The following is a 27,187-nucleotide window of genomic DNA, read 5'->3' as shown; positions in this document are numbered from 1 at the left end:
TGTACTCACCTGTCTTTGAAGGAGGCTACCACAGTCATACAATCAAGCTATGCTGTTCTGTTTTGTTCATGTATTTGTGTGTCGTTTTGGAGGCTGTGGTTTGCTGCTGAATTGTTTTGTTGACTATTTATATCAGTCTGGCCGTGGGACACTTCTTTCTGTAATGTGCCACAAATTGATAAATCAGCGCCTTTAGGAACAGTGTCAACAAGAAGTGAAGTGGCCCTGCAGTGAGCTCACCATTAAATCTCTCCCAGCTTTGTTACCAAACCCGCCATCTCACACAGCTGTGTGCATGTAGCAACAAAGAGAAGTTTAATGTCTGTGAAATGGTGGATCAGGAAGAACAGGAAACAAACCACACACTTAAAGGTCAATGTAGCATGACACTTAGACTGTATTTGATGTATTTTGATTCATACAGTAGGCTTTAAGAGGATTTACTAAAAGTTTTAAGTACTAAAGATGTACCAACGAATCAGTGAGGCAGTCAGGATAGAGGTCCATAGCTTTAGATTTTCACTCAGATCATCACTCATCACTAGGCTATACTAGTCTAAATACTCAGAGAAACCAGCTCCTGCAGGGTTAGGGGGTTGGATGGTTGTTGTGATATCACAAAGTTATGGATGTTGTAAAGCTCATTTTAAGGCTCAGTTTCTGAATACAAGCTGTGCTGTTTGAGCACATTGATACTTTGACAGTAAACCTGCTTTACAATAAAAAAAAAGACATTGAGATCTCACTTTGTGTATGTTTAGTCTGCATTAATCTGATTCAAAAACGTGTCTTGTCTCTTTCAGTCTTGGGCAGGATGTCTGTCTCCGTGACCAAAGCTGATGGGGTCACTGTGTTGACCTTGACCTCTGACCCACAAAGTTCTTGTCCTCCACTCTGCCAAATCCTCAAAGGCCTTTGCTACAGCCCCGTGTGCTGCTCTGTGTCTGAGCGCCTGAGGAGCGTCCAGAGAATGTCTCAGTCAGTACTTGCGGTGAGGAATAACCGTAGATGATTTACATCTATGATTCCACACTTAAACTGATCATTAGCTGCTTACTATTTGTGCTTTTAATGATTTGATGTCCATACTGTGTTTCCTCCTTCACAGGCTCTGCACATTATGGTTGGGTTGCTCAACATTGGTCTTGGAGCTGTTAGTGCTGGTGGCTCCTGGTACCCAATGGATGACACTGGGTTTCCATTTTGGATGGGAGCACTGGTAAAGAAGCTTATGTTGGATTTGTTATTTTTATTAGGCCTAAACAAAAAAAACCACATCAAAAACACGTCAATCTCTGTCAGAACTAAAATCCCCACAGTACCAAACACAAACTGTGTTAAAACGTGAAAAAAATACAGTGCGTACCAACAGCATCATAAACGCTGCTGACTAGAAGTGACATGTGCCCCCTCAGACAGAGACGTCAGGTTGGGGAGGACGGGGAAATGAATTCTGATCAGTTAATTAATAACTGATTCTTGCTTTGTATTGTATATATTAATATATCAGTGTTTATGTACATAATAATGTATATTAATTTTCATTTTCACCTCCTCTGTAGTTCATGTTATTCGGCATCATGTGCATACTGTCTGAGAAGTATCCCAGTCCATGTCTGGTGAGTAGTTACATTAATTTGTAGCACCTTTGTATTAAATTAAGATGTCTTCTTTCACTCTATTACTATGATTTTCACTTGTTTTTACTGCAGCACAGTTTTTACCACTGAAGAGCATAACACACTTGCCATCTGGTTTTTGGACATTTAAATTTTACTGTTTGCTGTTTGTTGCCTGGTTTGGTTTTATGTTTTGCTTCATTTTGCACATAAACTGACAGGTCCTTTACTTCAGGTCATCGTCAACGTGATTCTGAATCTGGCAGGAGTTGCCTTTGCCATTACAGCCATCGTACTCTACTGCATCAACCTGGCAAACAAAGATGTCTGGATGTGCGAACCTGACTATTATGACTACTACAGCAGACACCACACAACAACACCGTCTCCTTCAGGGAGGCTTTTTCGCCGTCCTGTCTTAGTTTTAATCACATGTATATGCTGACAGAGAGCTATATTTTTAGAAACTCATCACGATCTGGGTCGATTGTTGTCCGTACATTTAAAAATATTAGGTATTTCACAGTCAGTCATATTTGTCTTCCCCCACGGATCTGACGCTCTCTTAGTCGCCGCCGGCCGGCTCTAGACACTCGTAGACACTGCCTGAGTTATTGTGTATTATTTTGCACCGCAAATAAATTCAAAAACCACAACCTGAACTTTTATATCGGAACTTCGCTCATCTTCTCCAAACGTGTAACGCTCTGACCGGAAGTGAAGGTTGCCGACCCTGCTGACTCGGTGTAGGCTATGGCTGTGAAAACTTTATATTTTAAGATGTACGGACAGCAATCGACCCAGATCGTGATGAGTTTTCTAATATATAGCTCTTTGTCAGCACATACATGTGATTAAAACTAAGACAGGACGGCGAACAAGCGTTTGACAAAGGTTTAAAATGCCGCCTTTTTGCATGAGTGTGTATGGGGAAAACAGTTTGTTTTCCCCCACAGGCCTAACCGGAAGTGACGTTTCCTTGCTTGCCGTCTGTGTCTATACAACCCCACGTTGGAGGCTGCGCAAGATGGCGGCCAGTGCAGTTGTGGGAATTCGTGGCTGAAGCGGAGTTTTCAATTTTCACTCCTCTCTACTGCTTTTTATGGACTTATCACAAGCCAGGAACTTTTGTAATATTAAGACAATTCTCCCCCGCTTAATCCAACAAAGAAAGTGCTTTGCTATCGACGGTTTTCGTCGAAGCCCACCAAGCGCGGGAACGGGCTAACCGTTACGGTAACTATCAACAAAGACTTTGCTATCAACAGCCCTCATGCTAGGCTAACATCCTACGAAGCTAAACATCAACTAACATGCTCACAACCGAGAAAGGTGTTAAACGCAAAGAAAAAGAGTCGACTGTAACTACCAAGAGTTTAACTACAGTTCCACACAAAGACAAAATGTCAGCGGCTAATTCCAGTGCCCAGGCTTGCTCTGCTGCTCCTGCTGCTGCCAGCTCTGTCACCGACCACGAGTATGACAGACAGAGCCCTGAATTGACGCCACTTCCAGAGTCCGACCCCAATACCCCAGGTAAACCAGCTGTAAAGAAGCTAAAAGGTGAATTAACACTCTCTCAACTACAAAACAACATTGCTGGTTTAATCAACGAGCGAGCAGACAGTCTGGAAAGCTTGGTCACCCGTAATACTGTAAGCATCGACGCTCTGAAAAAATCAATTGACTTTGTATTTACGGAAGTGGAGACCCTAAAAGCTGACATGAAGGTGGTGAACCGCACATGTGAAAACAACAACCAGAAGCTGTCAGAGGTCGAAATGAGAATCAATGAGGCAGAGCGGTATCAGCGCAGATGGAACTTGAGGCAGAGCGGGATCCCTGAAAACAAACAAGAGAACATCAAAGCCAGGGTTGCCGACATTTGCTGTGCAGTTGCTGGAGAGAATCAGGCCAAGATCAAAGAAGATATCGACATTGCTCATCGTCTGGGTCGCTTTAACGACAAACAGAAGATGCCGAGAACAACCATCATCCGCTTCACCAACAGATCGTCCCGCGACCTGGTGTGGAGAATGGCCAAAAACAGCAGCTTTCTCAAGGAAAACAGGCTGAGATTCACGGAGGATCTCACTACCGCTGACAAAGCACTACGTGAGAAACTTTGGCCGATCATTGAAGCCGCCAAGAAGGAGGGGAAAAAGGCACACTTCGCCGGGGTTCGTGTGATAATCGAAGGAAAGGAGATGCACCCAACGCTGTCTCCACGCGGAATCCACTCTACTCCTGACCAGATGGACACAGCAAGACCCCCTTGATGGAAGACTATAACACTGTCTCCACTACAAGCACATGTACTCTTGCTCTGTTCTTCACTCTGAAACCTGCATGATGAGTATTTGTGCTCTCTCCTCAATCCACAATCTCTATAGGTACAACCTTACATTAAGCACTACTACCAAATTTTTTTATTTTATTTTTTTAATAATAGTTTTATAACTGTTTATTTATGTGCACTTTTTTTCACATTATTCGGCACAATCTCATTCACAGCCATGCAGTGCCTGAGTATCTAAAGTAATATCCTTATTATTACTACTGGGTGACTGTGTTAAATATAAATTTTATTTATATATTTTTTTAATTTTAATGTACATACCGTGCTGCGATGTAGTCATAAGCTAAGCATTAGTGCTTTGTTCAGTGAATTTCACCCACACCCTAAGAAACGGTATAACTTAATGCATTAATGCCTGTGACCTTAATTTGTTATTGGTGCCCTTTTCCATATGCACTTACACTATTATCAGCACAGTTTATATTTTTTTATTACTGTTAGTTGATTGTGCTCTTTGACATAAACCTGAACTTATACAGTCCTAAGGCGTAGGTTTGCGCTTAGCACTAGTAATCGGGGATATAAGCATATTTCTTAAAATTCATTGTTCCTGCAAAAACTGTTTCATTTATTGAGAGGTGAAAATTGGTTACTAAGTTCACAACACTTCCTACATTGTCCTTATCAATTTGTTCTCTAAATGCCAGGGGTTTAAGAGAAAACATTAAGCGTAAAGCTTTGTTTGTATTTGCAAAACAACAGAAATCTGATTTTCATTTTTTTCAAGAGTCACACACAGTGGTAAATGATGCTTCTTTTTGGAAAACTCAGTGGGGAAACAACCTTTGGTTTTCACATGGATCAGAGAGATCAGCAGGGGTTACTAGTTTAAAAAACAACTTTAATGGTGTTGTCCTACACTCAGAAATGGACCCTATAGGCCATTTTGTAATATTAATCCTTAATGTGGACAACAATATTATCCTTCTCGCCAACATATATGGATATAACTCTAAACCGGAAAATGACTTTTTATTTGATGCTTTAGAATCTAGCTTTCTACAGTGGTTGTCAAAGTATCCCAATGCGCTAATCCTTATGGGTGGAGATTTCAACATTGCTTTGAATAGTTCATTAGATAGATGGCCCCCAAATACTAATAATTCTTCTGCTTCCACTCTGTCTATCTTCATGGAAAAATTTAATCTGGTCGACATATGGAGAAAAAAAAATCCTGACAGTAAATCTTATACATGGAATAATAGGGCTTGCACTTCGATGTCTCGCATAGATTATTGGTTAGTTTCTGCTAGTTTAGATGAAAATAACATTACAGCTAATATAATAACAACACCATTAACAGATCATAGGGCCGTGTCACTAACTGTTTCCTTTGGCTCTAACCCTACTCACGTGTTTAGAGGCTCTTACTGGAAACTTAATAACTCTATTCTTAAAAATGTATTTGTAATTAAAAAAGTTCATACACTAATTAATTTCTATTGGAACAAAGCTTCAGCTGATAAATGTTTTTTCAGAAACTGGGAGCTTTTCAAATTTGAGGTATCCAAATATTTGAGAGAATTTGGCACATCGTTATCAAAATCTAGAAAAATCGAAGAAACAAATGTGATTTCTAAAATAACAGCACTTACTCAAATTTCACCAGAAAATTTATCAGAAAATGACTTACAGGAATTAATTTCACAACAAGATAAGTTAAATGACATATACAGAATGAAAGCAGAAGGAGCCTTTGTAAGGTCAAGGAGAAAATGGTTGGAGGAAGGGGAACGTAACTCTGCATATTTCTTTCAACTAGAAAGAGCACGTGGTAAAAGTAACTCTATTCAAAAACTCAGTATTAACGATGTTATTACTGATGACCCTAAAAAGATAGCTAACTATTGCGCCACATTTTATAGATCCCTTTATAAGTCACAATATAATGTAACTGAAGCTGACAACTTTTTTACTCACCTCACTGAACCAAAGTTAATCACAGAAGATCAAAGGAGTATCTGTGATAGTCCTTTAACTCCAGACGAGGTCCTGTTTGCAATCAAACACTTAAAGCTTAATAAATCCCCTGGTGTTGACGGCCTGACGTCTGAATTCTATATTACCTTTGCAGAGCAGCTGTCCCCCTTCCTCCATGCTGTGTTTGCAGAGAGCATCGAAGTACAAACCCTTCCTCCCACCTTATGTCAAGGACTCTTAAGACTAATTCCAAAGCCTGGAAAAGATCCTCTTTTGATTGATAATTTTAGACCGATCTGCCTTCTTAACAACGACTACAAAATTTTAGCTCGAATTTTTGCTATTAGAATGAAATCTGTTTTAGATCACATTATAGATGAAACACAAAGTGGATTCATGAAACATAGGCATATAGCTAATAACATAAGGCTTGTATTAGACCTTATTGATTATTCTGATCTTTGCAATGACAACAGCTTAATTTTGTTTTTAGATTTTAGAAAAGCGTTTGATACTATCGAACATGATTTTATGTTTCAAGCTTTAAAAAAATTTGGTTTTGGTCCTTTCTTTTGTGCAGCCATCAAGACCATGTATAATAATGCTAACTGTTCAATTAAACTACATGCAGGGACATCCCCCAGATTTAACCTAGGGCGCGGTGTCAGACAAGGCTGCCCGGTCTCTCCGTACTTGTTTCTTATCTGCACTCAACTACTTTCAGATTGTATCAAACTCAGCGACCTGAAAGGTATCACTATAGCTGGAAAAGAAATCATAATTAGTCAGCTGGCTGATGACACCACTTTATTTTTAAAGGATGCTTCTCAGGTTTCAGTAGCCGTTGACATAATTAAATCTTTTTCTAATGCCTCTGGGCTCTGCTTAAACATCACTAAGTGTGAACTGTTGGCTCTCAAAATTTGTAATGTTTCCTCTATCTCTAATATTCCTGTGAAAGATTCTGTAACCTATCTTGGCATAACAATTAACAAAAATCAAAGTACTAGATGCTCTCTGAATTTCAACCCAATTATAGGTAAGGTACAGAAAAAGCTTTATTCATGGCTTCAAAGAGACCTGTCGATCAGAGGAAGAATCCTGCTATCTAAAGCAGAAGGCATTTCCCGTTTGACTTATTCTGGCCTTTCTCTTGATGTGAACAAACAGACTGCTGAAGCCATTGATAATATGTTGTATAAATTTGTATGGAGAAATAGGATTCATTACATTAGAAGGTCAGTTCTAAGGAACTCATATGAACACGGTGGTATGAATTTTCTTGATTTTTCAACCCTAAATAATACCTTCAAAATAAATTGGATAAAACAATTTCTTAAAAACCCATCCTCAACATGGAACTTTATCCCAAACTATCTGTTTTCTAAACTTGGTGGCCTTAAATTTGTTTTACTTTGCAACTACAACATTGAAAAGATTCCTTTAAAGCTATCTAATTTCCATAAACAGATGCTTCTTTCTTGGGCCTTAATTTACAAGCACAATTTCTCACCTCACAGATACTACATCTGGAACAATAGAGATATATTATACAAACGTAAAACTTTATTTTTTGAAAACTGGTTTGACCATGGTATCTATTTAGTCAAGCAGCTTCTCAACTCTAATGGTTTCTTATTGTCTTATTCCATTTTCTCCAAAGGAATATGCTGTTGTTTTTGACGCTATTCCGGCTGGTGTTATTATGCTACTTAGAAGCTCCATTACATCTGAACTGTCCTTTTTGGAGTTGGACCCTGCTGTCACTACTGTTGGTCAGATCTGTTTCTCTACTAAGAAAAGTAATAACAACTGTAATATACGTGCCTTATTTCAAAAGGACTTAATCTCTGTTCCAAATGTAATTTCTCACTGGAATAACTTTACTCCAGACTTGAACTGGAAAAAAATATGGTGCCTTCCCTCTAAATTTCTGATTATAAATAAGATTAAAGAAGTTTCTTTTAAAATGATCCATAGATTTTATCCCTGCAAACTATTTTTACGTAGATACAAAATACAGATACAAAAAAGACATTGATGTGGACTGTTCATTCTGCAAACAATGTGAAGAAGATCTTTATCATCTGTTCTGGTCTTGCCCCTTTTCATCTGCTTTCTGGCAAGATATTTGTACTTTTATTTCTCAGAATATCTTGTCTGGTGTGTCTCTTACATATGTGAATGTGCTGTTTGGGTTCCACTCTTATCCTGCGAATAACAAAGATCATTATTACATCATCAACCTGCTTGTTCTACTTGCAAAATACCACATACACAAATCCAAATTCGCTAATCACAATCCATTGTTTTTAATTTTTGAGAAGGAACTCAAACAATACTTAACAACTATTCAATATTCATCAAACAAAAAAGCTATTAAAACCACTGAGCTATGCATTTTATATAATATTTTATTGGATTAATTGCAATGTTTTGTATACTATTTTGAATACTGCGACCCTCTGGCATTGTATTGTTATTTGTTTTGTATGTTTTACTAAATGTAATACCTGAATTGTCAATAAAATTTGCCTTAAAAAAAAAAAAAAAAAAAATACAACCCCACGTTGGCCTGCACGTGGATCTGCTGATCTGATTGGTTCATGGCTGTCACATGGCTGCCAGTGCGGCCAATCACATCGACCTGGGTCTAGCGTCATTCCTCTCTCTCTAATGGTCACAATTCACAATGAGCCGCCACTCACTCGAATCGACCACTCCGCTGCAGAGATAGAGGCTGAAAGCCAAACCCACCCAGAAGCTGCTCTGAGAGTGCAGCAGGGCGCAGAGAGACTGAATCCACTATGTTAGTTATTTCCAATCGGTTCCAGTAGATTTATTTTCAGTTAGTTTATCCAAATTGTGTGAAAATAAAGATTAAACAATAGTTTATAGTAGCAGGTGGTTCCAAGCTGTGCCAAAAATGGACATTTTGGAAAGTTCGCCTGGATATTTTGTAGTAAAATCTCAATCATTTTGTCCTGCTTCAATTAATCAGAATCAACCACTGCAGAGACAATGTTCACATGTTGTACAATGATTTTATAGAGAGTTTGAGCTTCATCAGCATTATTCTAAAGGGCACTCATCAAAAATATGATTTTTTTTAGGCGAATATTAATTTTATTAATTTTTTTCTGTGTGTCATCTTCATTTACTCTTCACCAGTAACAGATATACTGAAATTTACACATTTCAGCAATTCCTCATTTTTTTCCCTTTACTATGACACCAAAAGTATTCAAATAGACCTTGTGGTTGCAGAGATATACTCATTTTATTATGGATATGCAATTTTCGAGAAAAGGCCTAAAAAATAGGCTGGATTTTAATTAAAAATCTCTGTTTTCTACCTATGTTCTATTATCATCATTATTATCATCATGATCATTTTTTATTCAGCTCCTCTTGCACAAATACATTTCAGTCAGTTCCAGTCTCAACGTCAGTATAAACTATAGAAGATTCATAATAAACTGAGTTACACTGAACTGTCAGTGTTATGTCCTCTGTACTCTGCAGGGCAGGACATCAACTAGTGCAGGAAGTTAGGTTTTTCCAGTTTTCTGTTTGTGATTTCACCGCGACGCGCTGTATCACGGAGAGGGTCGCGGAGCCTGCCTGTGCGGAGGACTACCGAGGAGTTAGTTCCAGATAAGAAAAACTTTTTCCGACCAGCTGATGGATTGTAAATGTTTAGGGAGAGCCGCTTCAATTGTAACATTTTTCACGTTTCACTCTACTACACAGAGATCGTTTTATCTGCATATGTCATATTTTCAGGCAAAGTACCAATACATGTCTGCTATCAAAAACGACTTAAAGTTTTTCAATTAATAAAAGAGGTCTTGAGTAATATAACTGAAAGCGGACTGTGTCCGATGTTACAACTGAAGCGCTGGTGCGCCTTGATTGTGACAGGGGGTTTGATAATTGTAACACTGCTAAAAAGTAGCATTAAACTCATCGTTTTCAGGTCAAATCAATTATATTTCATTCAGGGAACTGCTTAACGTTTCTTTAACACTAAGAATGTCCTATAAAAATATTGTATATTATTAAAACTTACCCAAAGTACCAGTTGGAGCGTTTGTGTGAATTCATTGATAGGTGAATGCATGCGAACACTTATGCTGCGTTCGATTGCACTCCGGAACCTTTTTTTTTCCTCAGAAGCAGCGTTGTTCTTTCTCTCTCTCGCTCTCTCCCTCTCCCTCAAATAGCTAATATCCTTCCCCAGCAGTACTTTTTGATTTCGAAAGACATCCAAACAAACATCACCACTGTGGTCGGCCATGTTTTCCGAGGTTGTGCAATGAAACGCATTTACCTCGGAAGACGTAATTTCCAACGAGTGCAATTGAACGCAGCATTAAGAGTCCCATTCATAGCCTATACCTGCACTGACCCCTTTTGGGTCAAATATGTAGCAACACCTTAAATCACTTTTTTTAGAGTCTATGCAAAAGATAATCAGTCAGTTCTCACAAGTTTTATTGCAACAATAAGAAGCAAAGTTCACACAGTATTCAGAAATATAAAGGCACAGTGACAGTAAAAATCACTCAGCACAAAATAACATTTCAAACTCCAAATGTATAACATTTCAAACTGTAAATGTATTAAATCACCATCTCAACCTGTGCCCTAACATTTATGACAGGTGTAGGTTTTCCCACCCTCCGTACATTCCTCGTGGGCCCACTCTTTACAGCTGCCACACTGTACCCACACTTCCCCAGGCCGTGACGATTCAAAATCCTCCCCACAAATCGGGCATTCGGCATTTCCTGTGGCTGAGGTAGCTGGTGCCTTTGTAGTAGCCATCATCTTTTTCTTCAGCTTGGTTGGCTTGAGCCTGCGTGGTGCTGCACGTCGCTTTCTTGCCTCCTCTTCCAAGGCCTGTTTTGTGGGTGTGTCTGTTAGTATAGCTGTTGTCCTCTTCTTTCTTCCCTTCGTGGTGGCTATTCTGGGCCCAGCCTTTGGATAAGGGCGTACAGTAACAGGACTGAAAGGCTCCATACTTCCAGCTGATGTGGATGGAAACACAGGACCCGCAGCTGTCCCCTGCTGAGTTGGAGCAGAAGAATCCCCAACACCAGGAATGGCAGGAGAGCCCGAGGAGGGATGAGTTGGGCGTGAACCATCATGTGCAGAAGAATAGAGCTATCAGAATAAAAAAATGTAAGAAGACAATTATCATACAAATAATTGTCATAAGGTGATGATGTAATAATTGTGAGAGGAATATGAAAGTAAAAACACTCACAGTGGTAAAGCTTGCGGCTGGTCTGTCAGCAACAGAGCCAAAGGGAGACCCAGGACTGGGGCTATCATGTGCTGGAGAGACAACGGTCTGAGTGGTGGTGAAGCTGGTAGATGGATCTTCATCAGGAGAGCCAAATGGTCGAGCTGGTCGTAGGCCACCATGTACAGGAGAGTAGAGCTGCCACAATTACAGAATGTAAGATGACAATTAATTATCATACAAATAATTGTCATAAGGTGATTATGTAATAATTGTGACAGGAAACTCACAGTGGTAAAGCGTGCGGCTGGTCTGTCAGCAACAGAGCTAGAGGGAGACCCAGGACTGGGGCTATCATGTGCTGGAGAGACAACGGTCTTACTGTACGTTCACACCAAAAGCTTCCAAAGCGTCAAAAACGCTCGAGGGTGGGCGTCAGACAAGACAGCTCCCAAAACGGCAAATATTTTCAGCCGCTTTGGCCGCTCGTCAGGTGACTGACGTCAAAGTTCGATCGCACTGGTCATTGGGGAGCCGAAATACAAAAAAAAGAGAAAAAAAAGGCAGCCGACGGACATCTCTATTCTGACAGGCTGCCGCCGGTTGCCGCTTAACCGCGTCATAGCTAATTACCCTCAAGTTAAACCTGGCTCAACTTCTCATTTGGACGCTTTGGAAGCTTTTGACGCTTTGGAAGCTTTTGGTGTGAACGTACAGTTAGTGGTGGTGAAGCTGGTAGATGGATCTTCATCAGGAGAGCCAAATGGTCGAGCTGGTCGTAGGCCACCATGTACAGGAGAGTAGAGCTGCCACAATTACAGAATGTAAGATGACAATTAATTATCATACAAATAATTGTCATAAGGTGATTATGTAATAATTGTGAGAGGAATATGAAAGTAAAAACACTCACAGTGGTAAAGCTTGCGGCTGGTCTGTCAGCAACAGAGCCAAAGGGAGACCCAGGACTGGGGCTATCATGTGCTGGAGAGACAACGGTCTGAGTGGTGAAGCTGGTAGATGGATCTTCATCAGGAGAGCCAAATGGTCGAGCTGGTCGTAGGCCACCATGTACAGGAGAGTAGAGCTGCCACAATTACAGAATGTAAGATGACAATTAATTATCATACAAATAATTGTCATAAGGTGATTATGTAATAATTGTGACAGGAAACTCACAGTGGTAAAGCGTGCGGCTGGTCTGTCAGCAACAGAGCTAGAGGGAGACCCAGGACTGGGGCTATCATGTGCTGGAGAGACAACGGTCTTACTGTACGTTCACACCAAAAGCTTCCAAAGCGTCAAAAACGCTTGAGGGTGGGCGTCAGACAAGACAGCTCCCAAAACGGCAAATATTTTCAGCCGCTTTGGCCGCTCGTCAGGTGACTGACGTCAAAGTTCGATCGCGCTGGTCATTGGGGAGCCGAAATACAAAAAAAAGAGAAAAAAAAGGCAGCCGACGGACATCTCTATTCTGACAGGCTGCCGCCGGTTGCCGCTTAACCGCGTCATAGCTAATTACCCTCAAGTTAAACCTGGCTCAACTTCTCATTTGGACGCTTTGGAAGCTTTTGACGCTTTGGAAGCTTTTGGTGTGAACGTACAGTTAGTGGTGGTGAAGCTGGTAGATGGATCTTCATCAGGAGAGCCAAATGGTCGAGCTGGTCGTAGGCCACCATGTACAGGAGAGTAGAGCTGCCACAATTACAGAATGTAAGATGACAATTAATTATCATACAAATAATTGTCATAAGGTGATTATGTAATAATTGTGAGAGGAATATGAAAGTAAAAACACTCACAGTGGTAAAGCTTGCGGCTGGTCTGTCAGCAACAGAGCCAAAGGGAGACCCAGGACTGGGGCTATCATGTGCTGGAGAGACAACGGTCTGAGTGGTGAAGCTGGTAGATGGATCTTCATCAGGAGAGCCAAATGGTCGAGCTGGTCGTAGGCCACCATGTACAGGAGAGTAGAGCTGCCACAATTACAGAATGTAAGATGACAATTAATTATCATACAAATAATTGTCATAAGGTGATTATGTAATAATTGTGACAGGAAACTCACAGTGGTAAAGCGTGCGGCTGGTCTGTCAGCAACAGAGCTAGAGGGAGACCCAGGACTGGGGCTATCATGTGCTGGAGAGACAACGGTCTTACTGTACGTTCACACCAAAAGCTTCCAAAGCGTCAAAAACGCTCGAGGGTGGGCGTCAGACAAGACAGCTCCCAAAACGGCAAATATTTTCAGCCGCTTTGGCCGCTCGTCAGGTGACTGACGTCAAAGTTCGATCGCGCTGGTCATTGGGGAGCCGAAATACAAAAAAAAGAGAAAAAAAAGGCAGCCGACGGACATCTCTATTCTGACAGGCTGCCGCCGGTTGCCGCTTAACCGCGTCATAGCTAATTACCCTCAAGTTAAACCTGGCTCAACTTCTCATTTGGACGCTTTGGAAGCTTTTGGTGTGAACGTACAGTTAGTGGTGGTGAAGCTGGTAGATGGATCTTCATCAGGAGAGCCAAATGGTCGAGCTGGTCGTAGGCCACCATGTACAGGAGAGTAGAGCTGCCACAATTACAGAATGTAAGATGACAATTAATTATCATACAAATAATTGTCATAAGGTGATTATGTAATAATTGTGAGAGGAATATGAAAGTAAAAACACTCACAGTGGTAAAGCTTGCGGCTGGTCTGTCAGCAACAGAGCCAAAGGGAGACCCAGGACTGGGGCTATCATGTGCTGGAGAGACAACGGTCTGAGTGGTGAAGCTGGTAGATGGATCTTCATCAGGAGAGCCAAATGGTCGAGCTGGTCGTAGGCCACCATGTACAGGAGAGTAGAGCTGCCACAATTACAGAATGTAAGATGACAATTAATTATCATACAAATAATTGTCATAAGGTGATTATGTAATAATTGTGACAGGAAACTCACAGTGGTAAAGCGTGCGGCTGGTCTGTCAGCAACAGAGCTAGAGGGAGACCCAGGACTGGGGCTATCATGTGCTGGAGAGACAACGGTCTTACTGTACGTTCACACCAAAAGCTTCCAAAGCGTCAAAAACGCTCGAGGGTGGGCGTCAGACAAGACAGCTCCCAAAACGGCAAATATTTTCAGCCGCTTTGGCCGCTCGTCAGGTGACTGACGTCAAAGTTCGATCGCGCTGGTCATTGGGGAGCCGAAATACAAAAAAAAGAGAAAAAAAAGGCAGCCGACGGACATCTCTATTCTGACAGGCTGCCGCCGGTTGCCGCTTAACCGCGTCATAGCTAATTACCCTCAAGTTAAACCTGGCTCAACTTCTCATTTGGACGCTTTGGAAGCTTTTGGTGTGAACGTACAGTTAGTGGTGGTGAAGCTGGTAGATGGATCTTCATCAGGAGAGCCAAATGGTCGAGCTGGTCGTAGGCCACCATGTACAGGAGAGTAGAGCTGCCACAATTACAGAATGTAAGATGACAATTAATTATCATACAAATAATTGTCATAAGGTGATTATGTAATAATTGTGAGAGGAATATGAAAGTAAAAACACTCACAGTGGTAAAGCTTGCGGCTGGTCTGTCAGCAACAGAGCCAAAGGGAGACCCAGGACTGGGGCTATCATGTGCTGGAGAGACAACGGTCTGAGTGGTGAAGCTGGTAGATGGATCTTCATCAGGAGAGCCAAATGGTCGAGCTGGTCGTAGGCCACCATGTACAGGAGAGTAGAGCTGCCACAATTACAGAATGTAAGATGACAATTAATTTTCATACAAATAATTGTGATTGTAAAAGTGATTATGTAATAATTGTGACAGGCATATAAAAGTAAAAATACTCACAGTGGTCGTGGAGCTGGATGGACCATCATGTGCAGGAGAAACAACACCCAGGGAGGGATCAGGCCTGTCGGTAACTGAAGAAGGTGAAAAGTCTTGCTCTGTGAAGATTTGTGGGTTGAATGGATGGACTCCAGTGCATCTGAACCCAGCTATTATGTTGGCTGGTGTGGCTGCAAATGGCAGAGCAGTTGCCACTATGCCTGGGAGATCATAGATTCCCAAAGTCTTACCTGCAAAACAAAATATTTTAATCAAATTTTTAGTTGCATTTTTATCAGTTAAAAAACATTAGACTTTTTTAGTGTTTCGAAATGTATTCCATTAATATCCAAAATAATTTATGCTTTTTTTATTCAAGTAGCCCAAGTCCTATTCTGCAAAGTTAGCACTTTAACCTTTTCCTCAGAAAAGTGATATGATGATGATAATGATGATGATATTATTAGGCTCTATTAAAATCCAGAGTCCCCCATTTGGAGGACTTGAAGACATGCATAACAATAACAGAGCCCCCAGTGCACTGATTATGAAAGAATATGGTCATATTATATGTCAAATTAAACAGCAGAAGCTGGGCTACAACGTGTAAAAACCATGTTTATATGACCCAAACACAGCCCAAACACTACTCAAACAAACAACTAGACATCAAACTTCATAAAGCACCTCTGTGTGGACCCAGTCGCCACATTTCTGGCTCGTATACAACTGTACATTATGCAAAACACATCAGCGACCGCTCATCTGAACGTGAACATCGGGGCGTCCCTGAACAACAGCTGCTAACACAGCAGCTAGCAGCAGCACGGCAGAGGGAGAAGACAACAACCAGCAAAGTCGAGCAAAAACAGACACTGCGTGGCCAAAACATGGTCGTACATTTGCTCTTACCTTTGCTGTTTTGCCGTGAAAAGGTTGTGTTATGGGTAAATCCACAATATTTCCAGTTGAACTCTGCCTAGTGTTTACATCTGAATCAGCCGGGCCGAAACACGACGGCTCTAGGACCCTACACGGAAGCCTGGTGCGCGCGCATACAACCCCACGTTGGCCTGCACGTGGATCTGCTGATCTGATTGGTTCATGGCTGGCACATGGCTGCCAGTGGGGCCAATCACATCGACCTGGGTCTAGCGTCATTCCTCTCTCTCTAATGGTCACAATGAGCCGCCCCTCACTCGAATCGACCACTCCGCTGCAGAGATAGAGGCTGAAAGCCAAACCCACCCAAACAAGCTGCTCTGAGTGCAGCAGTACGCAGAGACACTGAATCCACTATGTTAGTTATTTAATCGGTTCCAGTAGATTTATTTTCAGTTAGTTTATCCAATTTGTGTGAAAATAAAGATTAAACAATAGTTTATAGTAGCAGGTGGTTCCAAGCTGTGCCAAAAATGGACATTTTGGAAAGTTCGCCTGGATATTTTGTAGTAAAATCTCAATCATTTTGTCCTGCTTCAATTAATCAGAATCAACCACTGCAGAGACAATGTTCACATGTTGTACAATGATTTTATAGAGAGTTTGAGCTTCATCAGCATTATTCTAAAGGGCACTCATCAAAAATATGATTTTTTTTAAGGCGAATATTAATTTTTATTAATTTTTTTCTGTGTGTCATCTTCATTTACTCTTTACCAGTAACAGATATACTGAAATTTACACATCTCAGCAATTCCTCATTTTTTTCCCCCTTTACTATGACACCAAAAGTATTCAAATATACCTTGTGGTTGCAGAGATATACTCATTTTATTATGGATATGCAATTTTCGAGAAAAGGCCTAAAAAACGGTTGATGTATCTCTTGAAGGGCCCGTACACACTTCTATCCAACGGTTGTAGTTTGTGCGAACAATGGGGGGGGGGAGACACTAAAACCACACCATGTTGCCTGCAGAAATCAATCCCTTGGATTGAGAGGTGTGAGCTATGGTTGTCGAGAAGGAGGATCACAGGTGACTGGGGTGTTGGATGGGTGTGTCTCACAAAGTGCTGGAGAAAAACAACAAAATCCTCCTCCTGCATCCAGCCCGACCCGTTGGCTCTGCCAATGCAACCAGGAGGTCCACCATTGATCATAAACGGCTTGAAATTCTTTCGGGGAAAGATGAACAGAGGAGGGATGCTGTTGCCTTGTGCATTGACAGCCAAGGCCATGGTTACAAGAGTGCCTCTCTCTGCTGACGTCATTGCCCCCAGCTGTTTCACTCCTCTCTTGGACACAATTTTGTCTGGGACCTGGACCGTCATAACACCGGTTTCGTCCATATTCCAGACCTCTTTTGGTTCAAAGGGCTGGGGGCGGCGTTCCAGGACTTTAGCCAGGTTACTGAAGAATGTGTCCACGTTGAACCTGTTGAAACTTGTAGCACGGGAATAGCTAGTGGCTTCTGGACGGCGTATGGACAAATTTGGGTGCCTCATCATGAAACAGCGAAACCAATCTTTTCCAGCCATTTGATCCTTTTTCCATGCTCCTGGATACTTGCAGCCATATTTGCTTGCCAGCTGGTATGCCAATCTGCGGACCTGAAAAAAGATAGTTACATGCAGTGTAAGTAGGCCAGTAGAGCTCCTTTCTATTAATTAACTTCTGATAGTGTATTGTTCCACATGATTTTTTAAAATCAAATGAATATGCTTATTTAAAAAAATATTTATCTATTAAAATTACCTTTGAATTTTAGACCAATGTCCTTTTTAACTAAATAAATAAATACATTTAAACCAGTGTCCTTTTTAACTAAAATAATTAATTTTAGACTGTTACATTGTCCCCCTCTGCTGGCCTGGCCGTAATCTCTCCTGTGCTCTTTTTCCATCCAGGTGTGTGATTGCTGCGGGGCGTATTTAAAGGCGGAGGTTCTGCGCGCTCTCTCTCTCCTCCCTCTCCGGTCCTGCGCTCAACCCTCGGCCACGCTTCCTCTCGTGGGTCCGGGAGCGTGGTGCTCGCGGCTGGCTGGCAGACCTTTTGATTCGGTTTTGTTTCTGTTCAGGGTTTAGGTTCCGGTTCTGTTGGGGATAGGGAAGAAGGTCGGTGCCCGGTCCGACGGCCCTGTGTGGGTTGGCTGCGGTGGCCGCCCTTTCCTTTTTTCCTTTTGTTTCAGTTTGCCTGCCAGCCCAGCCGCCTCCGGTGCTCTACTTGTTTGATCCCTCCTGCTTGTAACAATAAACCCTTTTATGTGCATTTGTAACTCCCGTCTCCACACTTATGTTGCCTCCCGTGAATATACATAGTGGTCGTTTAGGGTTGTAACATAGACCACAGTGTCCTTTTTAACTAAACTGATCTATGAATTTTAATTTTAATACAATCAGCTTACTGCTTCTTATTTTTAGTGTGTTATGGCCAAGTTAATTAGTCTATTTTTCAATATTTTCTTACCTCCTTTGGGCTTAATCCAAAATAAAGATCAGCAGACTTCATTAGATAGGCCACCAGTGTGCTCTCTGATCATTGAAGACCCTGAAATGGCTCCTGTAGCCTGATGTAGGTAGCAGACTGCTCCCCTCTCTCATCAGGTTCTGCCTTTTTGTGCAGTATCTGTGCAAAGTGACATGGCACATTTTATACGCTTTCGCCACACTACGCACAGAAAGCCCACCTATCAGCACCTCGTCTGATGCTGCCTTCAGCACATTAGCTGTTATTAAGCCCCTCTTCCTCTTTCGTTGGTTGAACATTCTGTAAAACAAACAAAAAACAAACAAAGAGCAAAATTATTCGAGCTGTGTTTGCAAATGTCTGCCGTTGTCATAATTGTAACATGCGTTACAAATGCGCCGCTCGGAGCACCGTCCATTTGGCGTTGTTTACAGAACACACCTACCAATAATTATGTGTTAAAACGATGCAAACTAGTGACTAACATATACATAAAGACACCCAAGCGGATTTTAGCTCTGTAACATTAAAGAAAAAATCTGTAGTCAAAAACTAATGTGGGAGTGAATTTTTCTTACTTTTCGAAAATCCAGCTTCTCCGACGATATCTTGCCCAAGCAAATCAGTCCTACTTTCCCGGGCATGTGGATTACGCTCCTCGTCACACCCTGACGTAATGACGTCACGATCGCATCGGCCAATCAAGAGGAAACGTGAACGTTACAACCGTGACGCGTTACAATTGAGGCGGCTCTCCCTACTTTAGATCCTACTCTTGAACTTGTGTATTATTTTGAGACGGGACTTCCTGTGGCGAGAATACGCTGATTAATTGTCGCGTCTCGGTGCAGCGCGATGCTCAGGTGTTTCAGTGGGGGGGTGGGAGAGGGGAGAGACCTTCCCACTGCATAGGCCCTACCTAATGGGCATTCAAACACCACTTTAAAAAAAAAAAAGCTGAACTATCCCTTTAAGGTTTTTTTTTTTTAATTACTTCCAGATCAGGGGAGGTACTTCTGGGCAACAGCCCCTAGACAGCTCCTCTCCCTCTGTCCAAAGAGAAACCGTGTAGTTTTAGCTTCTCTGCAACTCAAACACAAACAGGTGAGTCTCGTTAACGTCTGTAACGTCTGATTGTAACGTAATGTGATTGAGTCCAAGGCAAGGCAGCTGTGTTGATACGAAGTAGGCCGGTGCTTATTGTAAACTTCCGTAACGGTGTTGCCCAAATGCTCCAGCACAAGTTGTGACAGCTCTCTGTTAGAGATACACTGTAGCCTACTCCACTTTTTATCTGAGTCCGGTTGACCACAGTGGTCGTTTAGTGCTGTCTGAAATGAAACCACCCGCAAAACTAAGCCTGGCTTTAAGCTCACTGTATATACATCACGTGACTTTTATGATGCCCGAAGTCTTTATCAAACCTGTGTAGGCCTAGCCTACTCACTCAAATGCAGTCTATGTATAGGAGGCTACCACTAGCCTATATCTGTTCAGTATTGCTCATCCACTGGTTTGCTGTTGAATTGTTTTGTTGACCCTATACATTTTATATCATTCAGACCCTGGGACATCTCTTTCTGTAATACAGTAGACTACCACACTGCCACAAATTGCAGTGAGTTCAGTAAATCTCTCCCATCTTTGTTACCAAACCCGCCATCTCACACAGCTGTGTGCATGTCGCAACAAGAGGGAGAAGTTTAATGTCTGTGTAATGGTGGATCAGGAATAACAGGAAAGAAAACCTACACACAGTGCAGCATAACACTTTTAGTAACAATGAATCATTAAAGCAGATATCATCGGCACGGCCGTTTCGGCTAATGCTGTGTTCAAGGCAGGCTTTTGAAACCGTAAGTTACAGCTTCAAGTCACAACTACGACTTGGTAGCGTTCCAGGTAACCCGTAGCTCGTGTTTTTACCGTCCTGTTGTCTGTGAAAGTTCCCTATAACGGCCACTCGTAACTTCCGACCCGTGAACTCGTACCAGATCGAACTCTGCGTTCCAAAAACAGGTTGAGTTTCCCTCGCTCACTTGCCCTCACCCCTTGCTATGACGTCACACGGAGGCCACTTGGAGAGTGGAGGGAAAGTGGGCGGGGGAGGAGTAGAAGAGGTAAACGGAACACACCTGCCCTCGTTCACTAACAGCTGGGACAATCACTGGTTGGCCACATGTCGTAGGTGTAGCGCTGTACTGCCTCTTGGGGGGGGGGATTGGCCGGTTTACGGTGAAAATTCAATAGGCTACTCTATAATATCAATATATACTACTCTTTCTCTCTGTCTGTCACTGATGATGAGCTCTGCTTCATCAGACCAATCCTGATTAAAATGCCTTATTATACTACACATCAACACAGGCACAGCAATGTGAATATGAAACGTCAGATTAAGGCTCTTTAGACAAGTTTTTTTTGTGACAAATTTTGCAAAGTTTGCCTATTATATATCTCTACTAGCCTACCACTTGTAAATAGTTTGTTCTGACATGTCACTGCTAAACTAGTTTATTGAACTGAATATTTACTGACCCCTTTCATTTATTTTCTTCTTTGGTGGTAAACACAGAACTGGTGCTTGGGGTTCATTATCGCCACCGCATGGACGTATTTTTCGTGCACCACTGCAATGCATTGTGGGTGATATACAGCTCTGGAGTGACCATCGATGTTGACTTGATCACTCAGCCCTCAAGGGTCGATCTCACCAAGTTCACTTCAGCTGTTTAGAGAAATGGAACAGCCCTTATGATGGCGGCGGGGATTCCCCCGAGGGCAAGTGCTGAGGGCAAGTGAGCGAGGGTGACTCAATACGCTTTTGGAACGCAGCCCTGGTATGACTTCACAGGAAGGAAAAACACAAAGTACGAGTTTCCTTGAACGCACCATGAGTTAGCAGCCCCCGCCCTTGTCAGGCATCAATTGGTCCTCGTGCTACGTCACCACATTCACGCGCATCCCTTGGCTGCACACACAGCCCTTCATGCCGTTCTCTCCCCTCATTGGATAACACTTGTATCCCACAAGGAAAATTTTCTCCTCGGGTTACAGCAGAGCAGAGTGACGGAGAGACTCGTGTTTAGGCTGAAATACTTCATGTAAGTGATTGCTGACGGAAAATAGGACTATTTAGGACTTATATTAACAAAAACATTCCACTGATATCTGCTTTAAGGCAGCCTAGAATGACTTTGGTAGAGATCCAGGGCCTTAGATTTTCTGAGTGATGATGATATGAGTGATGGTAAACACTGAGAGAAACCAGTCCCTGCGAACTGCGAAGATAGAGGTTGGACGATTGTTGTGATGTCACAAAGTTTGATGTAACAGCTCATTTTAAGGCTCAGTTTCTGAATACAAGCTGTGTTGTTTTTCTCTGTGGCCTGAGCACATACTTGAGCATATACTTTGACAGTATATAAACCTGCTTTACAATAAAAAAAAAAGACATTGAAATCTCACTTTGTGTATGTTTAGTCTGCCTTAATCTGATTCAAAAACGTGTCTTGTCTCTTTCAGTCTTGGGCAGGATGTCTGTCTCCGTGACCAAAGCTGATGGGGTCACTGTGTTGACCTTGACCTCTGACCCACAAAGTTCTTGTCCTCCACTCTGCCAAATCCTCAAAGGCCTTTGCTACAGCCCTGTGTGCTGCTCTGTGTCTGAGCGCCTGAGGAGCGTCCAGAGAATGTCTCCGTCAGTACTTGCGGTGAGGAATAACTGTAGATGATTTACATAGATGATTCTACACTCAGACTGATCATTAGCTGCTTACTATTTGTGCTTTTAATGATTTGATTTTCATACTGTGTTTCCTCCTTCACAGGCTCTGCACATTATGGTTGGGTTGCTCAACATTGGTCTTGGAGCTGTTCTCATCTGCAGTGCTGGTGGCTCCTGGTACCAAATGGATGACACTGAGTTTCCATTTTGGATGGGAGCACTGGTAAAGAAGCTTATGCTGGATTTGTTATTTTTATTAGGCCTAAACAAAAAAAAAAACACATCAAAAACACGTCAATCTCTGTCAGAACTAAAATCCCCACAGTACCAAACACAAACTGTGTTAAAACGTGAAAAAAATACAGTGTGTACTAACAGCATCATAAACGCTGCTGACTAGAAGTGACATGTGCCTCCTCAGACAGAGACGTCAGGTTGGGGAGGACGGGGAAATGAATTCTGATCAGTTAATTAATAACTGATTCTTGCTTTGTATTGTATATATTAATATATCAGTGTTTATGTAAATAATAATGTATATTAATTTTCATTTTCACCTCCTCTGTAGTTCATGTTATTCGGCATCACGTGCATACTGTCTGAGAAGTATCCCAGTCCATGTCTGGTGGGTAGTTACATTAATTTGTAGCACCTTTGTATTAAATTAAGATGTCTTCTTTCACTCTATTACTATGATTTTCACTTGTTTTTACTGCAGCACAGTTTTTACCACTGAAGAGCATAACACACTTGCCATCTTGTTTTTGGACATTTAAATCTTACTGTTTGCTGTTTGTTGCCTGGTTTGGTTTTATGTTTTGCTTCATTTTGCACATAAATTGACAGGTCTTTTACTTCAGGTCATCGTCAACGTGATTCTGAATCTGGCAGGAGTTGCCTTTGCCATTACAGCCATCGTACTCTACTGCATCAACCTGGCAAACATAGATGTCTGGATGTGCGACTATAACTATTATGACTACTACAGCAGACACCACACAACAACACCGTCTCCTTCTCAGAACGTCGAGCACCAAAGATGCCTGGAGGCCAAGGCGATAGTTAAGGTAGTGTGTGTGAGAATTTTCAACATTTAATGTGCAAACCAGTTTAAGTTTTGGGCTACCATCTCCACACACACATAACAGAGGGATGGATGGATGTATTGATTTATTAAAACCAAGATTAAAATCATTCATTCATTTTCTATACCGCTTATCCTGCAATAGGGTCACTGGTGAACCTATCTCAGCTGACTTCGGGCGAGAGGCGGGGTACACACTGGACAGGTCACCAGTCTATTGCAGGGCTAACATATATAGACAGACAACCATTTACACTCTCATTCACACCTATGGGCAATTTAGAGTCACCAATTAACCTAACGTGCATGTCTTTGGTCTGTGGGAGGAATATATACAATATATACCGTATATACACAGATGTATATGCATTGTATACACACATGTATGCATATGCACACATACACACACGCATAAATTAAATGAAAAGTATCACGCTCAATCTGTAAAATCTGTAAAAGAAAACCAGCTTGTGGGAATTTCTTTAAATTTGGTGTGAATTCACAGATTAGAAATCATAAGTTCTTTATGTTTAATATGTTATGTTATTGTTCATAAAAATAATGATAAAGCCCACTATTTTGAAAATAGGAAAAAACACCCTGTCAATAATAAACAATATAAATATACATATACAGTTAATATGTACGTGCCAATTAATTTGCCAATAGTTAATTTTGTTTGTAATAAATAACATACAGAGTTGCTAGTAGATTACATTGATATGAACTGATATATTTAGTAATAAAATGTCGTGTGTCACCTGTGACCACACAGAACAGCACAACTAGAAACATACACACCAATACAGTCATAACTTACTTTAAGCCACATTTTAATGACTGAATACATGTTGTATAAATTAATGAAACAATAACATAAGTGACTGCTATGAAAACATCCACAAATATGTGGAAAGATGTCAAAGTTGACACTGTTTTGTTTGTGTCCCAGATGCTCATCACAAGCATCAATGCTGTGCTGATTGTCTTGTCGGTCCTGGAGCTGTGCCTCACCATCAGCTCGGCCACCCTGGGGATCAAGGCTCTGAAGACCAAGGACCAGAACAAGGTACAAAACTGAAAGAAATCTCTACTGGGTTATTATTATAGAATAAAATGTGAAATGTCCTGGGCAAGTGTTTACCACAGACTAACTATCAGGCATCTAACTGAAAGCCCAACAAAAGAACCCACAGACTTCATGACAAAGGACACGAGGCACTAAGTAATTTGTTCTAATTAGTTTATGTTGCATATTAAACCATTTATTTAAGAAAATAAATCTACACTCCAAATAAATAAGTCAGTATAGATATAAATACCCAATTACGATAATAAAATAACTCTTCCCCCTGTGGAGCCCCGTCGAAACGGTACAGCAGTGCAGGTCATGAGTGAACTCTGTAATCTCTGACTTGAGTAGCAGCACTGATACTGTGTTTCTCTTTCAGAGCATTCATGATGCAGAGCTCTGCAAACCACTACTGGAGGAAGACACCACCAAGTAATCAACGCAGCCTGGAAAACCTCTGCTTAGCACTATCAGGCACCAGGGACTGAAATCCTCGGTGAAATACCACTGACTGTCTGTGCTGTAATGTCAGTAATTTACACTAATCCGGTCGGTACCATCTTTTCCAAATTTAAGGCTTCGGCTTAAAAATATTTGCACTCGTACTTCACAATATAGACTCTAGTAATACTCTATATGCTGCTTTCCATTGTATTTTGTCTTTTTTAAAAACTTTTTATTATGATCTCTTGAGTAGGCTATTGTGCCTTATGGTCAGTGTATAAGGGAGGCTTGTGCATGTGCAGGCATGTTGATGAGGAATTGCCAAATTGTTGCAGTTTAATCATATTTTGCAATGGGGATATAAATATTCTACCTTTCCTGTTATTGTATATTATATTCAAATGTATCTGTGGAAATGAAGTCACTGAAAAAGTTAGGAGTTTATTATGAATGTATGATTAGTTTGTGAATTAAATACTTTATTGGAACCAGTGTTGGAGCTGCCAAAATAGCACAACAATCCCAAATCTTAAGCATATTGTTGCCATCACCATAAAATCTTATGTCAACCATTGGTGACTGAAAATCACAAGAATTAAGCTCAATGTAGACCAAAATGCAACAGTAAACTTCAAAAAGTGTATGTCTGTAGGTTGGGCTTGGGAAGACCTATTGCATGCAGATGATATGAATAATGCTTTTAAATAAAGATTCTTATTTTGAATGACAATTTTTTTTATACCCAAACCCTGTCAAACTGACTCTGGGCCAGATCAGCATACCCACATACATCACCTGCATGCCCCACAGACACACAATAGATGCTGTATGACGTCACTGCAGCACATAACAACCACAGCATCAGCACCACCACCTGTCTGAAATTAGTGATGTGCGATACCACAGATTTTTATTCCGATCCAATAACAAGTAGAACCAAGGGTGGTCTTGTCGATACCAATACCGATAACATTTTTACAAAAGCTAAACATGTGAAGATGGAGGAAACAAAATAATGTCAAATTATAGTTACACAATGACACTAAAACACAGTCTGTCTTTGGTTTAATCTGAATTGTCAGTGGCAATAAAATACTGGAAAATAGACATTAAATACAAGGGTGTATCAATGGGGTGTGGCCAAATGAGAGCCCTAAAAGTGCATTTCCCACAATTCTATTATATTAATATAAAAATGTGCAGATTTAGAACATAGTTTTGAACACTACATTGACTGAATTAGAATTCATATTCAGAATAGTTTGCAGTTTCTCTGAGATAGTAGTGAATAAATCACAGCTGATCTTTCTTATTCTTTCATTAGACACATTCTTTTTCAATAATAACATCCAAACTTTAATCCTCCTGCTCTCATTAGGTCCATGAATTCAGCCACATGTCTGTGTGGAAGAGGTGCATTGATTTACACAACCATAGTTCGCCTAAACAGATGTAGGAGGAGAGGCCGTGGGTCCAAGTCCTACTTGGCCAAGGTGGCCAGATGTCCTGTTTTGTGTGGGACTGCACAGCATTTTCATCCCTTGTCTCACCTCATGCATATTGAAATGATGTCCCCACATTTCATTCCCACCACCTTTTCTGGGCCCTGCGCCTGATGTTCTGGAGATTTGTTAAGATGGGTTATGGACTCGTTCAGCTGACTTTACTGAACATCTCTTTTTAAATATGGTAGGCCTATATACTGGAATAAGTCTCAGACACAGTAAAAGCAGAAAAGAATTCTCCACGACAAGTAAAAGTACATCATTCAAACTTTTACTTAATTAATAGTATAAAGGTGGTCTGAACAACATAGAGGACAAGAAAATGAACTCTATTCAGCTGAGTTGCTGCTGTTAGCATTACTGTCAGTGTTAATAGATCTATTGGTGCATATACGCTACATCCAATGTTGCGTGATCAGGTTAACTTTAACATACATGTATATGATGATATCCACACAATTTAATTACTGATACTAATCAAACTAATTGCATATTTTGTGCATAAAATAATTAAAAAAGTAACTGGTAGTTAAAGCAGAAGTAAGTGGTCCGGTCGTTTTCGCTAATGCTGCGTTCCAGGCAGGCTTTTGAAATCGTAAATTACAGCTTCAAGTCACAACTTACGACTTTGTAGCGTTTCAGGCAACCCACTCGTGTTTTTCCGACCTGTTTTACCGGTGAAAGTCACTATAACGGCCACTCGTAACTTCCGACCGGTGAACTCGTACCAGATCGAACTGGTACCACTTCACGGTCGGAAAAATACGAGTTTCCTTGAACGCACCATAACAGTCCTCGTCGCTACGTCACCACATTCACGGCGTCCCTTGGCTGCACACACAGCCCTGCATGCCGTTCTCTCTCCTCATTGGATAAAAACTGTAGGATACGATAAATGTTATCTCTTCGGCTCAGAGCAGAGCAGAGGGACTGAGAGACCCGTGTTTCAGTCCAAACACTCTATGTAAGTGATTGCTGTCGGAAGATAG

The 27,187-nt window shown here is 41.3% G+C and overlaps 2 protein-coding genes across 4 annotated transcripts in view; both read left to right on the top strand.

The window, feature by feature from the left end:
* LOC146971624 (membrane-spanning 4-domains subfamily A member 6C-like) overlaps positions 1-27,187 on the top strand; it is a 39,867-nt gene that overhangs the window by 7,357 nt on the left and 5,323 nt on the right. The window lies entirely within an intron of this gene.
* The window catches only part of LOC146971623 (membrane-spanning 4-domains subfamily A member 15-like), a 32,804-nt gene that overhangs the window by 294 nt on the left and 5,323 nt on the right, over positions 1-27,187 (top strand). Inside the window, exons 1-7 of one of the 3 annotated variants that reach the window (XR_015037818.1) lie at positions 19,380-19,470; positions 21,892-22,079; positions 22,197-22,316; positions 22,662-22,718; positions 22,954-23,160; positions 24,130-24,246; positions 24,629-24,989. Coding sequence is in view for 2 of the 3 variants with exons in the window: in XM_085801038.1 (XP_085657164.1) it covers positions 815-991; positions 22,197-22,316; positions 22,662-22,718; positions 22,954-23,160; positions 24,130-24,246; positions 24,629-24,685 (735 nt within the window). In the remaining variant the exon portion in view is untranslated. Of the gene's footprint in view, positions 1-803; positions 992-19,379; positions 19,471-21,891; positions 22,080-22,196; positions 22,317-22,661; positions 22,719-22,953; positions 23,161-24,129; positions 24,247-24,628; positions 25,418-27,187 lie in introns of those variants that run through there. The other 2 variants (XM_085801037.1, XM_085801038.1) reach the window with 2 other exon arrangements.

Source organism: Trachurus japonicus, chromosome 16 (assembly GCF_045865225.1).
Source record: "Trachurus japonicus isolate A0001 chromosome 16, Traja_1.0".
In the NCBI taxonomy this organism is placed as follows: domain Eukaryota; kingdom Metazoa; phylum Chordata; class Actinopteri; order Carangiformes; family Carangidae; genus Trachurus; species Trachurus japonicus.
The sequence above is the reverse complement of the archived record's forward strand: the minus strand, read 5'-3'. Positions and strand labels throughout refer to the sequence as shown.